Raw genomic sequence first — 14,363 nt, 5'->3', positions numbered from 1 at the left:
CATCCAACCCCCCCTCCCCCTCCCTGACTTCCCAGAGCAGAACACAAGGTATTTGAGAGTAAAATATTTTAATGTACAGGGAAGGGAGAAGAAAGGGCTCCACTATTACTGTCAGAATAGCAACTGCTGTGGAAAAAGAGCATAACGTTGCCTAATTATTTCCACATTGAACGTCAGACTAAAAGATCCATTTCTACGGTGATCAGTGTATTATCAAGCAGGTGTCTGACCTGATTTTCCTTTGTGTATTTGGTCTTGGCAGCCTTTTGATGAGGATTATTTAAACCATCTGGAACCTCCTGTGAAGCATATGTCATTCCATGCCTACATCAGGAAACTGACCGGAGGTGCAGATAAGTAAGAAACTTTGTACCTACTGCAGGAGAGTAGAAAGATGATATAGATGGCAAAATCTGAAAAAGTAGAAAACGATAGGGCAAAAACAAATTGGCTTCAAATAGTAACAATCACTTTTAAATAAGTTCATTAAATTGGGGTGAGATGAATTTTATTTTTTTCCCCTTGGTTGTTGAGCTTAAACTGACCTATACATTGGTGCAGCGAAGGCATTTTTGAAGGGGGTAACAAATCTACAGTTTTGTCATATCAGCAGAGGTCAGAATAAAAAAAAAACTGTCCTAGAAGCACAATCTTTCCATTAATCTCTCATGTACGTTTCTTTTTATGGTGATTTCTCATAAAATGTATTCCATGCATAGAAGGTAGCAAAAGTTAAAACATCTTTATTTTTTATTATGCTGTGAATCTGCAACTGATGTTTCTCATGTTTACAATTTCTATGTTGATCACACTGTGTTAGCAGTTATTTGCATACTTGATATGTTTGCTAACACCAGTGTAAATGAGAGAAGAGGCAGGTTGGTTTCTGCATTGAACTGCTGTTTCTCCTTTCCCCCCACCCCTCTCCCCCCACCTCAGTTTACAATGAGAATTAGGGAGTTATATGCAGACTGCCTATAGTTGTAGAGTCTGGTGGCATCCTCTGGCAGGATGTCTGCTGTATGTTTATTGGGATTTTTAAAAAGATATTAAGCATGTTTCTTCTTTTGTTTAGGGGAAAGTTTGTTGCTCTTGAAAACATTAGCTGCAAGATTAAATCTGGATGTGAGGGGCATCCTCCATGGCCAGAAGGAATCTGTACCAAGTGCCAGCCAAGTGCTATCACACTCAACAGGCAGGTAAGATGAGTATTAGCCATAATGAAAGCTAGTTTTTCAAGGCAGTGGAGAAAGTTCTTGCCTATGATGTTCATTTTGGAAGGAATCGCCACCATACTGCCTATTCACTGTTTTCCTGCAATGCTAAATAAGCAAAAGGCGGGCTTGAGTTTTCTATAGGTCCTTGTTTAATAATTTGTGTAGCATTTTCAGGACCCTATAGTAATAACAAGCCAGCGCAGCCCGCCCCTCCCGCTCCTTCTGCGAAGGGAGCGCAATTGCTTCCTGGCTGGTGCACCTCTTACCCTGTGGCTGGAGAGATGTTCCTCCTGTGCGGACTCAGCTCCTACGCAGCCTCGCCACCCCAGAAGAGCAGCAGCGCCGGGAGCAGCTGCAGGGCGAGGGGCAGGAGTGACCAGCCGGCCCCCGCAGCTGCACCCCAGCCGGCGAACTGGGCCTTCGGCGGCATCTCCATGCATAAGGAGCTGTGCTCTCCTCCAGCCCTCCTGGGGCACCTCACCTCCCCGACAGCAGCTCCTCCTCCTCCAGCATCCTGGCTGGAAGTGGTAGCACGAGAACCACCGCTGCCCTCTCGTCTCCCGACCGGCTGTCCTGTGAGTTGCTCCTGCCGCCGCCAGGTGAGGAGGCAGTGGCGGTTCTTGCGCTGCTGCTTCCAGCTGGGATGCTGGAGGAGGTAGAGGAGGAGGAGCGTCTGCGAGAGCCAGCTGGTTGTTCCTGCCCCTCGCCCTGTGGCTGCCACCATGACTGCTGCTGTTCTGGGGCGCCTGAGCTGGCCAGGCACTCCGGACTGCAGACGCGAGTCAGTGCGACGGGCTGGAGGGCTGGGGCCATGCAAGAAACCTGCTCAGGTGAGGAGGTAGGGAAGCCCTGGCCCAGCTGTCCTGGCCAACAGCTCTGCTCCCCTAGGAAGCGCCCGCTGGGATCCCCTCTCTGGGCCTTTGGGCATGCAGAGCCATCTCTCCGGGCACGTGAGCCATCACCCATTGCTCTTCTGGGTTCCGGCACGCTGGCCAGCTTGTCTTCACGTGTGCGGGAGCGCCGGAAACCAGAAGAATAGGTGTCCGGTGCGCATGCGCGCACCAGGAAGATGATCTTTGGTTTCTGGCGTGCATATGTGCACCAGCCACCTGGTCTTCCCGCACACATGCACACCAGAAACCGGAAACCAGGTGGCCGGTCCACATGTGCGCGCCAGAAACCGGAAGATCATCTTCCCGACACGCATATGCACACCAGGCGGCTGGTCTTCCATTTTCCAGTGCTCCTGCACATGTGAAGACCAGCTGGCCGGTGCGCCGGAACCCAGAAGAGCAGCGGGCGATGGCTCACGTGCCCAGAGAGATGGCTCTGTGTGCCACTTTCAGCATGCGTTCCATAGGTTCGCCATCACGGTAGTAAGCCATCAAGATCAACAAAAAAGAAAACCTGTAAACTGGGACCATCCCATCTTAAAGTACTAGGAACTGCCTAGGACTGTGACTGAAAGTAGAACAGTGACATGTGGATAGGTGTTTTTTTTTTTTAATTGTTATGTCAAAGTGCCCATAGACCATGATTGGGATTCCATACAGAAAGTTAGAATTGAATGTCTGGAAATTTACTCCTGCTACTGGTATAAATTAGAGGCGCATTCTGATAATTCACTATGCAAGGAATCCTTTTGAAACTGATATTCAAAAGTTGTGCTCTCACTCCAGTTGAATAAGGATTGCTGCAGGATAAAGGATTGTTACAACCACATCTTGTTTTTGTTGGGTCTCAATGATGTCTCTTTGTATTAAATAAATGTTTTTTACAACGGTGAATTTTGCAGGCCATTCAAGGTGTATGTCAATCATTATGCTATGTTGTATAAAGCAATAACTCAAAATACAAAATGTGTCTATGGATCCAAAAATATTGGAAAAAGTGAAGATCTATGAATGTGTAAGAAATAATTGGCCATGTTCAAATATCACAGTAAACTAAATTCTTTAATATTGTTGAACTATGGCTCACAAATTTGTAAGTAATATCTTTGAGAATCATATAGTTGAAGCAAGACTTCTAGAGAAAAGTAGAAAGAGAAATTCTGGATATTTATATATGAAGTATGCAGAATATAAAGATATCTTCTGAGAATCCAAGCTGAGGTTTCTGCAATTCGTGAACCTCCTAGCTAACATAGCATAAAAGAAGAGAAAGAAGCTGAAGTTTTTTCTTCGTAGATAGAGCTGTCATTGTTCAGCTACTTCTATTAGCAGAAGCAGCCAAGTGGGAATGATCAAACAGTATGCTGTTCATAAAAAGAATTTTGGCTTACCATAACTCCAAATGAAGCAAGCGGAGTTAAAAAAACAGCAGGCTAATATCCACAGTTTTGTGACTATATTAAATTCTACTGATTCTGATAGGGGAAGTATTTGATTATGGCTTTATGATTTTTTTTTTTTTCAAATATGGCAGAAATATAGACATGTGGATAATATCATGTTTGAGAACCATACAATTGCAGATCGTTTCTTGGACTTCTGGAGAAAAACAGGAAATCAACATTTTGGATATCTATATGGGAGGTACACAGAACATAAAGACATTCCTCTGGGTATTCGAGCTGAGGTTTCTGCCATCTATGAACCTCCGCAGGTATCAAATCCTACTCTAAAATCCCCTGACTTGCTCCATATACTGTAGAAGAATGCCTGGGAAACAACATTCCTCTTGTATTTTCTGATAATTGAAGTAGAAAAATTCATTAGTGTATTTTGGGGAGAAGAATTTTTCTACAAGCAGTCTTGCTTTTAAAAGAAACTTGATTTCAGTCTAAACATTTTCATGTTTATGTGAAATTAAATCTCTTTAGGCATGTTTATATTAAACAAAGGTTTGTAGGCTCTCTATTAACTTATGCTTTGTACATAATTGCTTTCCTATAATCTGAAGTGGGGGAAAAGATCTTTGCATGCTTCCTTCTGCTTCTGCTGAAAATATGCCTGCCCAATTTATGTGGTTGAGGAAGACAGGTTGCCAAGTATGCATTGATCTGTAACTGATAAGCATTTATATTGCAAGCGTGGATATTTTTAATATAACACCATGCTGAGCTGAAAACTTGAATGATAGGCTAAAGAACTTTAGGTACATCAAACTGAGTCAGCAACAGATAGCTATTTCTTTTTATAAATTAGAATTTGCCCCTCACATTGGTAAGTCAGCCAGTCTCAGTTGTTGAGAAAGTCATACAACAATGGCAGAGCTTTTGCTGTTTTGCTTTTGCTACTTTGAGATCTTCATCAACATTTCTATTGCTATTGTTGATAAAGCACTTTGAGTGTAGTCCTAGCCAAAGTGTTATCTGAGCATGCACATATATGCAGAAGCCCTTAAAACAGCGTTGGTGAAGGACAATGCCTTGGCATTTTGAATAAAAGGGTCAGGGTATTCGGCTGCTTTGTAAAGGGCACCTCTCAATGGTTCATACAGCCCAATAAATTGGTAAGCTTAGGGTGCCTTGGATTTTTTCCAAAACTGCAAGTTCATATTAAGTCACCAGATGGCACTGTTCACTGAGTACTGAAAGGTGATTCAGATGGAGCAATAACTATAGTTATAATTGTAGTTTATCATCATTGTTAACAATGATGTTAAAGAGGAAAAGTTAATGTAGACTTCTGCCCTAACTAGGTTTCCACATTTTAATCATGATCTGGAAACCAAGCCAATTATTTACCATTGCCATCAGTTCTAATTCTTCTTGAATTCTGGAATGTAGGCAGAAACTCAAAGGGAATTTGCTGATAGGCATAAGATATATGCAAAAGTCCAATTAAAAAGAGAACTAAGTTATATTTCCTTCCACCCACCCACCCATCCATCAGTTGGAGAAAGGGAAATCAAACCTATTTGGAGGAAGGAGGAAAATTAATTAAACCTTTTAAAGGGAGAAGAGAAATTAAAAAGGGACACGGACAGGCAAAATAGAGAGGAACACAGAACTCTGGAATCTTTGAGTTGATTTGCATTCAGCATATTTTTGCATCAGTCTGGTTAGCCCGCTTGGAAAGGAGTGCAGTGGAGGAATTCTCTGTTGATCCTTCGTCTGCTGTCTCATAAGTCATTGCTATCCATCTCTATATGGGGTGGTTCCAACGCATTCTGACAGTGTCTTAATGCTTAGGTCAATTCTTAAGATTAAGGTGGAAGAAGCAATGGATTGAAACTAATCAAGGAGAGAACCAGCCTATTCATGTCAGAACAATTAATCAGTGGAACTTCAGAAGTTCTGGGTGCTCCATCACCAGAGGTTTTTAAGCCATTTGTCTGAAATGGTATAGGGTCCCCTGCTTGAGCAGGATTTTGGACTAGAAGACCTCCAAGCAGTGGTGGGTTCCTCCCGGTTCGGTCCGGTTCGGCCGAGCCGGTAGCGGTGACGATATGACATCACCAAACCGGTTCTCCTCCCCCACCCCACCCACCCACGTTATTCTTACCTTTTATTTGGTCCCACCCCCAATCTATTGCGGCCTCCTGAGTCCCAGCTGATGACTAGAGGGAAAAAACTATTTAAACTCCTGCCGCGGGGCTTCAAAGGGCCGTCCTACAGCTGATCAGTGTTAAAAGCAAACAAATGAGTCGGGTCGTAAGTGCGAGGACTGGTCGTAAGTGTGAGGACCTTCCAGAAATGACTCTGACTAGCTAGCCACGCCTACCTAGTCACATGACCTCAAAGCCACACCCACAAAATAAGTCAGGCCCACAGAACCGGTAGTAAAAAAATTTAGAACCCACCCCTGCCTCCAAGGTCCCTTCCAACTCTATTACACTTATTCCGATTCTTGAAAGCAAAGTCTGATTTTATCAGGGAAGCATACAGTACATGTTCTAAACATTACATAAGTACAGGTCTGTTATATGCATAAGTGAAACTTCTGTAAATGGGACAAAGTAGCTTGTCCGTTTTCATTCTTCTGATATCTCCTCATTTTGGATAATGTTATTTTCCCTTTCAAGTGCTAAATGTCTATCTGTTAAAAATTAGTTTTCTAATTGCTTTTTTTCTTTTAGATTGGTACACAAAATAGTCTAGAGCTCCTGGAAGATCCAAAAGCAGAGGTTGTGGATGAGATTGCTGCAAAACTTGGCCTAAGAAAGGTATCGAAATACATTTGAGTCAAAATGCTGAAGAAAATTCTTTATACAAGTGAAGAAAACCTTACTAAGTACTGAATCATTTTATTAATATGCAATTTATACAAACCATATTGCAATATAATTGTATTGCAGTTGTGTAAAAGTGCATGTATTTTAAAGAAAATAAATATTTTATAATAAACTATCCGACAAACAAAAAAAACCCTAACTGCCTAATGGAGGAAAAAAGGGAAAAATCCAAAAAAGAAAAAAGAAATAACAAGTCTGCATTAAAAATAAATAAAACTACCCCCATTATACTTAAATATAAAAGAAAAACATTTTGAAAAGTTATGTATTGTTAAAATTATATAGCCATCATTATATTTCAGTTTTTAAACAACATATTAATATGTTTAATTTTGACTTGTATTTTGATTTTCTTTATCTAAAGACTGCCAGTGATTTTTTTAATTGTGGCACATCAGCTTTCAGATCAATAATTAATTTTCTTATATAGGTGGAGGTAATTTATATTGTTAATCCCTGTTCCAGAGAAATAAAATAGATTTTATTTCCTGGAGCTTGGGCATTTTTAATCCAGGGACACCAAATCACATGACAAAATATTAATTTGGATTTATGCAAACATCTTTATCTACACATGGATTTTTTTCTTTTTGGCTGTAAGTTTGTTTTCTTATTAGTTGCCAACCTTTTGAGCTGGTAAATATGTTTGGGATTTTGAGAGTGCTGTCAGTATTGTCACAAAATGCTATGAGGGGCTACAGTATGTCATAAAACAATATTTTCACAGAAAACAAATCAGTGTGATTATAAGAAAGTAACAACTGGACAAGAACCCAAAGGTGAGACAAGTGGGAATGAACTTAAAATCGAAAAGTCACTCTTTTGATCACAGAGCATTATTTATATATTTGGATAGAATGACATACCAGTTGATCAGACTTTTAGCAGTTTACAATTTCTTCTTTCACTAATTAGAATTAAAATACTGTATATAAGGTAATAATGAAGTAAAATATAATTCTGATAAACACCCATGAGCTCAATACTCATCAAACTTCTTTCACTTTTGATCAGCCACATTTCGATTCCACCCACTGAAACTGTAGAAGAGCCCTATTTTTTACCACTTCCTCAAGCACTAATAGGGATGGACTGTCCTTACTTGTAGGGCAGGGGTCCCCAAACCCCAGTCCCTGGACTGGCATCAGGCCATGTTATGCCAGAAACTGGTCCACGTAAACAAGCGAAGCCCCATCCATGGGATTCAGGCAGCATGCAAAACCACGACGCCCTCCGCTCCACAGAAAAACTTCTCTCCATGGAACCAGTCCCTGGTGCCCAAAAGATTGGGGGTAGCTGCTCTAGGGATAATGTTCTGTAGAAGAAGAGGCCATAACAGAGGACGCCCTTGACAATATTTCTTCAAATATAGGACCCATAATGTGCCTTCCCTCACAGATCTTCACCTGTTGGTCAGATTCCATAAGCAGGCAGTCTTGAAAGATGCACAGCTCCTAAGCCAGAAAGACATGAATGAAAAGATTTGATGTTGCTTTTTAGATTAACTAATATAAAAATTGAATATTGAGAGCAGCTCTGTGAACTGCTCTTGATTTTACTGTCTAAATCATAGGAGACTAAATAAATAAATACCCCTTTTTTTTCTTTTTTTTCTTTTTTGCAAGGAGGGCAAAAAGTAGGAACCCTGTAGAAGTCATCAGATCTTTTCATAAGGGAGCCTAAAACTGCAGGTCTTACCAGCTGGCACTATAAAATGTATTCAAATGAGTTCTGCAATGCTAGAGAAATAATTTCTTTTTCCAGACAGCTGTGAAGCATATTTTCCCTAAGGGATTTATATAAGGGAGGCTATATTGTACTAACTAGAATGGGCAACATTTTAAAATAAAACAAGGCAGAAAAATAAATATATATATGTATATGTATTGTGTTTTTTAAGGTTGGCTGGATATTCACAGATCTGGTTTCAGAGGACACACGGAAGGGGACTGTTCGCTACAGCCGAAACAAAGTAAGAATCTGCTCTTTAATTTGCTTCTGGTTTTACAGCAAATATTGCATCATCTAGATACAAAATTCATGAGGAACAGGAGTTCAAAAGGAATCCTGTGATACAGAAGGAATATGTAGCACATTTTAATACTAGATCTCACAATGTATTTCCCTTTCCCTTCAATAAAAAGATAAAGTCTCATTTGAATTGGGCTTTATTCTTGGCAACAATTTGCACAACTCCGTGTAGTTTTCTTAGCAAAAAAATATGGAAATAGTTTATTTTTTTCCAAGGTGGCTTTTTGTGACTTCTTGGTCTGTAGCCCTCGATGTCTCCCATCAAAGTACTAACCAGACCTGAAGCCACTTGGCTTCTGGACACAGACAAGATGAGCTGAATCCTGTCACCTGCTGAAACTTTTTTAAAACAAAACTTCCCTAGCAGTCATCTTGCCTGTAGTGTTTTTTGCTGTGAGAATACCATATCACTATACCATATCTCTATAATGCATTTGGTTAAACTATTATATCTGCCAATTGAAGCCTAGCTGTACAATTATGACAATAGCTTACATACTGAATATTTAATAACTGAATGTTCCCCACATTTATTCCAGTCTTTTTATGCTAATCAGTTTTCCATTTTTTTTCTCCTAATTCCAATCCTTCAAGTATTGAATCTTCTACAATATTTTAATAAATATCTTAGCTGGACATTATTTTGAGATCAAAATTGAACAGGAAAGTTTAACTATTTCTATCACCCTTTTTCCACCTTGATGAAATTGAAATATATAGACCAAGTCTAAAACTAAGTCTAAAGCTGATAGCATCTTACCACTGAGATACTACCAAATACCAGTGAGATCAAAACTTAATGCAGTTTTATTTGTATAGAGGTATATTGGTTCCTTGGGAAGTCAGACAGTATGAAAACCTTAGGAATAGCCCATATTAATTTTTATAGTTTTGTAAAAATTGTTAGGTCATTTAAGTATACATTTCAAACACATGTTGAAATGTCACTGATAGAAAGGGTAAATGTTTAAAATTGGTCTTAAATGTTCTCAACTAGAAATCAAATAGATAAACATGATTTATTTTTCATTTTCAAATCTAATTTCCCAATTCATTTTCCTAATGTGCTTCTTTAAATTATCTATTATACACAGAGTCTGCTTGTAATTTCTCATATCAAGGAATACCAAATACCCTAATCTCAATTCTTCTATTCTGTCAGAAAACATGGTAGAGTAATGAAAATGCACAGGCATGAGGATCACCTGATAGCTGGCTAATCTTTTTCCAGGATGATAATCTATGCTGGATATTAATTTATACTTTTTAAAAAATAAATCCTGTTATGTTTCCTTAAAAACACTCACCTGTGTTGTCTTATCTTTTCTTCCTCTTTAGGATGCCTATTTCCTTAGTGCAGAAGAATGCATTACAGCTGGGCATTTTCAAAACCAGCAGCCAAACATATGCCGCTTGTCTCCAGATGGAAATTTTGGATCTAAGTTTGTGACTGTTGTAGCTACAGGTAACAATAAAATACTGTAGTCTTTCTCCTTAACCTGAAGAGTTCTTGTCTGTCTTTCTTCCCAAGATAAAAAAGCAAGGTTTTCCAGATACCAGAAATGTTCAAAATCAAACACAATGTATTTTGCTCTACATTCTGACTTTTCTGCTTACAAAAATGGCAGGGTATATGCTTAGGTATGTTGGATGGCAAAACAGAAGCAGGGTTTTTCAGTAAAAGTTCCTTAGATATGGAATTAATTCTATAAAGAGGTCCACCTGCTGTCTATTCTGTTATTTTTAGTGCGAGGCAAATAATTTTTTATTCCTGTAGGCCTTTTTAATCTGTTTATATTACTGCTGCATATGGCCTATTTTAGTAGTTTTATTCCCGCTGCGTTTAACTACTATTTCAATCAACCATTTTATTATATTTTTGTATGGCTATTTTGGATATTGGCAACTTAACACTATTTAGAAATATGTAAATATAGGAAAGTTGCCAGGGTACATGAATTGGTGATTGATTTCAGATGTCACTTTTAACTTTTTTTTTTTGCCTTCTTATAACACAGATTCTTTTCTCTTCTACTAGTTTATGTTGCCATAACTCATCTTGTTTGAACTGGCAAGCTGTACTGTAATTATATTGAAATTTATTCATCGCTAAATATTTTTCATCCAAGTATCTTTAGTTTTAAATTCCACAATCTAGTCTCTTGCAGTTTTCAAATACAGGCAATCCTTGACTTACGACCACAAATGAGCCCAACATTTCTGTTGTTAAGTGAGACATTTGTTGAGTGAGTTTTTTCCCATTTTACAACATTTCTTGCCACCGTTATTTAGTGAATCACTGAAATTGTTAAGTTAGTAAACCAGTTGTTAAGTGAATCTGGCTTCCCCATTGACTTTGCTTGTCAGATCACAAAAGGTGATCACATGACCCTGAGACACAGCCCCTGTCATAAATATGAACCAGTTGTCAAGCATCTGAATTTTAATCATATGACCATGGGGATGCTGTATAGGTTTGTAATTGTGCAAAATGGTCATAAGTCACTTTATTCAGTGCCGATTTAACTTTGGATTGTCATAAATGCACTGTTGTAAGTCAAGGACTACCTGTACAGTCATGGATCCTAATGTGCTCCTGCATCTGTAGAAGAAAAGGTTAACTTCACCCAACTGTAGTCCCTACCCTTTTTATTTTGCCAATCACATGCATTTTTCCTCCCCACCCACCCCCACCCCCAAAAAACAAAGAATCCACAAGAGTATGTTTTCAAAATTAGCACTGCAGAGCAAAAAAGAATAGATGAATCCTATTATTTGGCTAAATCTTTTTTTCTTCACAAAAAAATCCACACATTTATTTATTTATTTATTTTATTTGATTTCTATACCGCCCTACTCCCGAAGGACTCAGGGCGGTGCACAGCCAAACAATAAAATACATACAAAATTTAAAAAGTAGAATTAAAATCAAATTAAATAGTTTTGGCCCAGACAAATTAAAACCCCAATCAATTTAAAACCAATTTTAAAATTTGAATATATAAAATACTAAAAATTATTAAAAATTAAAAATCTTTTATAAAAGAGGGAGAAAATTAGGCCAGGCATGTCAGATTAGTAATTTCATAGCTTCTTAAAATGTCATGGTCTGCCGGTACTCAACATTTCATTTAATTTTGTAGTGATACCATTAAAATGATAGTAATATACATTGACAATTTATTTATTTATTTATTTATTTATTTATTTATTTATTTATTTATTTATTTATTTATTTATTTATTTATTATTGAATTTCTATACTGCCCTTCTCCCTGAGGACTCAGGGCGGTGTACAGCCAGAATTAAAAAACATGCAGGACAAATATTAAAAAACAATTAAAAGATATATAAATTTGGCCCAATTAAAACTCACTACCAATTAAAACATTTAAAACATTTAAAAACATTTAAAAATTTCTTCTTAAGCCAGCCCGGCTTGCTTGAAAAAATGGGTTTTAAGGGCACGACGGAAGGCACTGAGGTCTTGGATTCTCCTTATCTCTGGGGGGAGCTGATTCCAGAGGGTAGGTGCCCCCACAGAGAAGGCCCTCCCCCTGGGGGTCACCAGCCTACACTGTTTGGCTGATGGCACCCCGAGGAGGCCCTCCCTGTGGGAGCGCACGGGTCGATGGGAGGTCGTCGGTAGCAGCAGGCGGTCTCGAAGATAGCTAGGCCCTATGCCATGGAGCGCTTTGAAGGTGATAACCAGCACCTTGAAGCGCACCCGGAAGACCACCGGGAGCCAGTGCAGCTCGCGCAGGAGCGGTGTTACATGGGAGCGCCATGCTACTCCCGTCACTACCCGCACTGCTGCGTTCTGGACCAGCTGGAGCCTCCGGGTGCTCCTCAAGGGGAGCCCCATGTAGAGAGCGTTGCAGTAGTCAAGGCGAGAGGTGATGAGGGTGTGAGTGACTGTGCACAGGGAATCCCGATCAAGAAAGGGCCGCAACTGGCGAATCAGGCGAACCTGACAAAAGGTCCCCCTGGTTACAGCCATCAGATGTTCCTCCAAAGACAGCTGCATATCCAGGAGGACTCCCAGATTGCGAGCCCTCTCTGTGGGGGCCAACAACTCGCCCCCAATAGTCAGTGATGGAGTCAACTGACTATATCGGGATGCCGGGAGCCACAGCCATCAGTCTTGGAAGGGTTGAGCTTGAGCCTGTTCCTCCCCATCCAGACCCGCACAGCCTCCAGCACTGGGACATCACTTCAAGGGCATCGTTGGGGTGGCCTGGGGTGGAGATGTACAGCTGGGTGTCATCAGCGTACTGGTGGTATCTCACCCCAAAGCCACGGATGATCTCACCCAGCAGCTTCACATAAATGTTGAACAGAAGGGGCGAGAGGACCGATCCCTGCGGCACTCCACAAATGAGAGGCCTCGAGGTCGACCTCTGCCCCCCTGCCAACACAAACTGCGACCGGTCGGAGAGAAAGGAGGAGAACCACCATAACACGGTGCCTCCCACCCCCAACTCTTCCAGCCGGTGCAGCATGATACCATGGTCGATGGTATCAAAAGCTGCTGAGAGGTCTAACAGGACCAGAACAGAGGAGCAACCCCTGTCCCGAGCCCTCCAGAGATCATCAACCAATGCGACCAATGCCGTTTCCGTGCTGTGCCCAGACCTGAAACCTGACTGGAACGGATCTAGATAAGATGTTTCCTCCAGGAATTGCGGAAACTGTCGCGCGACCACACTCTCAACAGGATGATAGTTGGCCAATATTGCCAGATCCAGGGACGGCTTCTTGAGGAGAGGCCTCACCACCGCCTCTTTCAAGGCGGTGGGGAAGTAACCCTCACTCAACGAAGCGTTGATAACACCCTGGAGCCAGCCTCGTGTAACCTCCCGGGAAGCCAGTACCAACCAGGAGGGACACGGGTCCAGTAAACATGTGGCCGCACTAAGTCTCCCAAAAATCCTGTCCACATCATCAGGAGTCACAGCATCAAACTCCTCCCAGGTAACATTCTCAAGACTATTCCTCATCACCCTGCCCTGATCTACCCAGTCAGAGTCCAAATCCCCCTGGATCTGAGCGATTTTGTCATACAGGTATTGTCCAAAATCCTCCGCCCTGCCTTCCAAGGGATCCTCCCGCACTCCCGGATGGAGCAGGGAGCGGGTTACCCTGAACAGGGCGGACGGACGATTCCCTGATGACGCAATAGAGGCGGAAAAGTAATAAAACTTTGCCGTCTTTATCACCACTAGGTAGGCCTTAATATGCGACCTTACCCGTGTTCGATCAGATTCAGCGAGACTGGCCCTCCAACCGCTCTCCAGGCGTCTTTTCCGGCGCTTCATTTCCCTCAGCTCCTCAGTGAACCAAGGAGCCGCACGGGATTTATGCAGTAAAACATTCACTGTGTGGGCTTCAATTAGTTATTTGAGTATATTAATTACTTTTGTTCTTCTGTTTTGGTTTCCTTCTCTAAATAAGAAAACCCAACAGCAGAATTTTGATTTAAAACTTAAATGAGTATACTACCAAGGGGTCTTTTTCAAAAGACAACTGCACTTTGTTTTTCCTTGAAGATGTTTTGCTTCTTCAGTACTCACTATCAGAACTGAAGTCAGAACTGAAGAAACTTCTTGTTTTCTTCAAGGAAAAACAAGTTTCTCTGGTTGCCTTTTGAAAAAGCACTTTTGGAACAACCATGACCTGGATGACTGACAATCTCCATAGATATCTTGAATGAGTAGTATATTCCAGCTGCTAAATTGAGGTAAATTAAATGGCTTCTACATTAGTAATACATGTGATGCGATCATTCAAAGATGCTCAGAAAAACAGGACAGAAATAATAGAAGGATGTAACAGAAAGTTGCATTTGACCTTCTTTGTTACTTGCTTGCTCAAGCTCAAGTCTTTCTATCCTTCCCCCACAAAATGAGATTTAGATAGGGAAAGGATGATAAT

General features: G+C 40.7%; 1 protein-coding gene across 1 annotated transcript in view; it reads left to right on the top strand.

The window, feature by feature from the left end:
• NPLOC4 (NPL4 homolog, ubiquitin recognition factor) overlaps nt 1-14,363 on the top strand; it is a 51,977-nt gene that overhangs the window by 16,112 nt on the left and 21,502 nt on the right. Inside the window, exons 6-11 of the mRNA XM_070937701.1 lie at nt 263-357; nt 1,076-1,199; nt 3,645-3,824; nt 6,243-6,329; nt 8,299-8,370; nt 9,768-9,894. Coding sequence (XP_070793802.1) covers nt 263-357; nt 1,076-1,199; nt 3,645-3,824; nt 6,243-6,329; nt 8,299-8,370; nt 9,768-9,894 — 685 coding nt within the window. The remainder of the gene's footprint in view (nt 1-262; nt 358-1,075; nt 1,200-3,644; nt 3,825-6,242; nt 6,330-8,298; nt 8,371-9,767; nt 9,895-14,363) is intronic.

This window comes from Pituophis catenifer, unplaced genomic scaffold (assembly GCF_029215685.1).
Source record: "Pituophis catenifer annectens isolate HBS135680 unplaced genomic scaffold, rPitCat1.0.hap2 SCAF_2, whole genome shotgun sequence".
Lineage (NCBI taxonomy): Eukaryota > Metazoa > Chordata > Lepidosauria > Squamata > Colubridae > Pituophis > Pituophis catenifer.
Note: the sequence above shows the minus strand (reverse complement) of the source record. Positions and strands in the feature narration are given on the sequence as shown.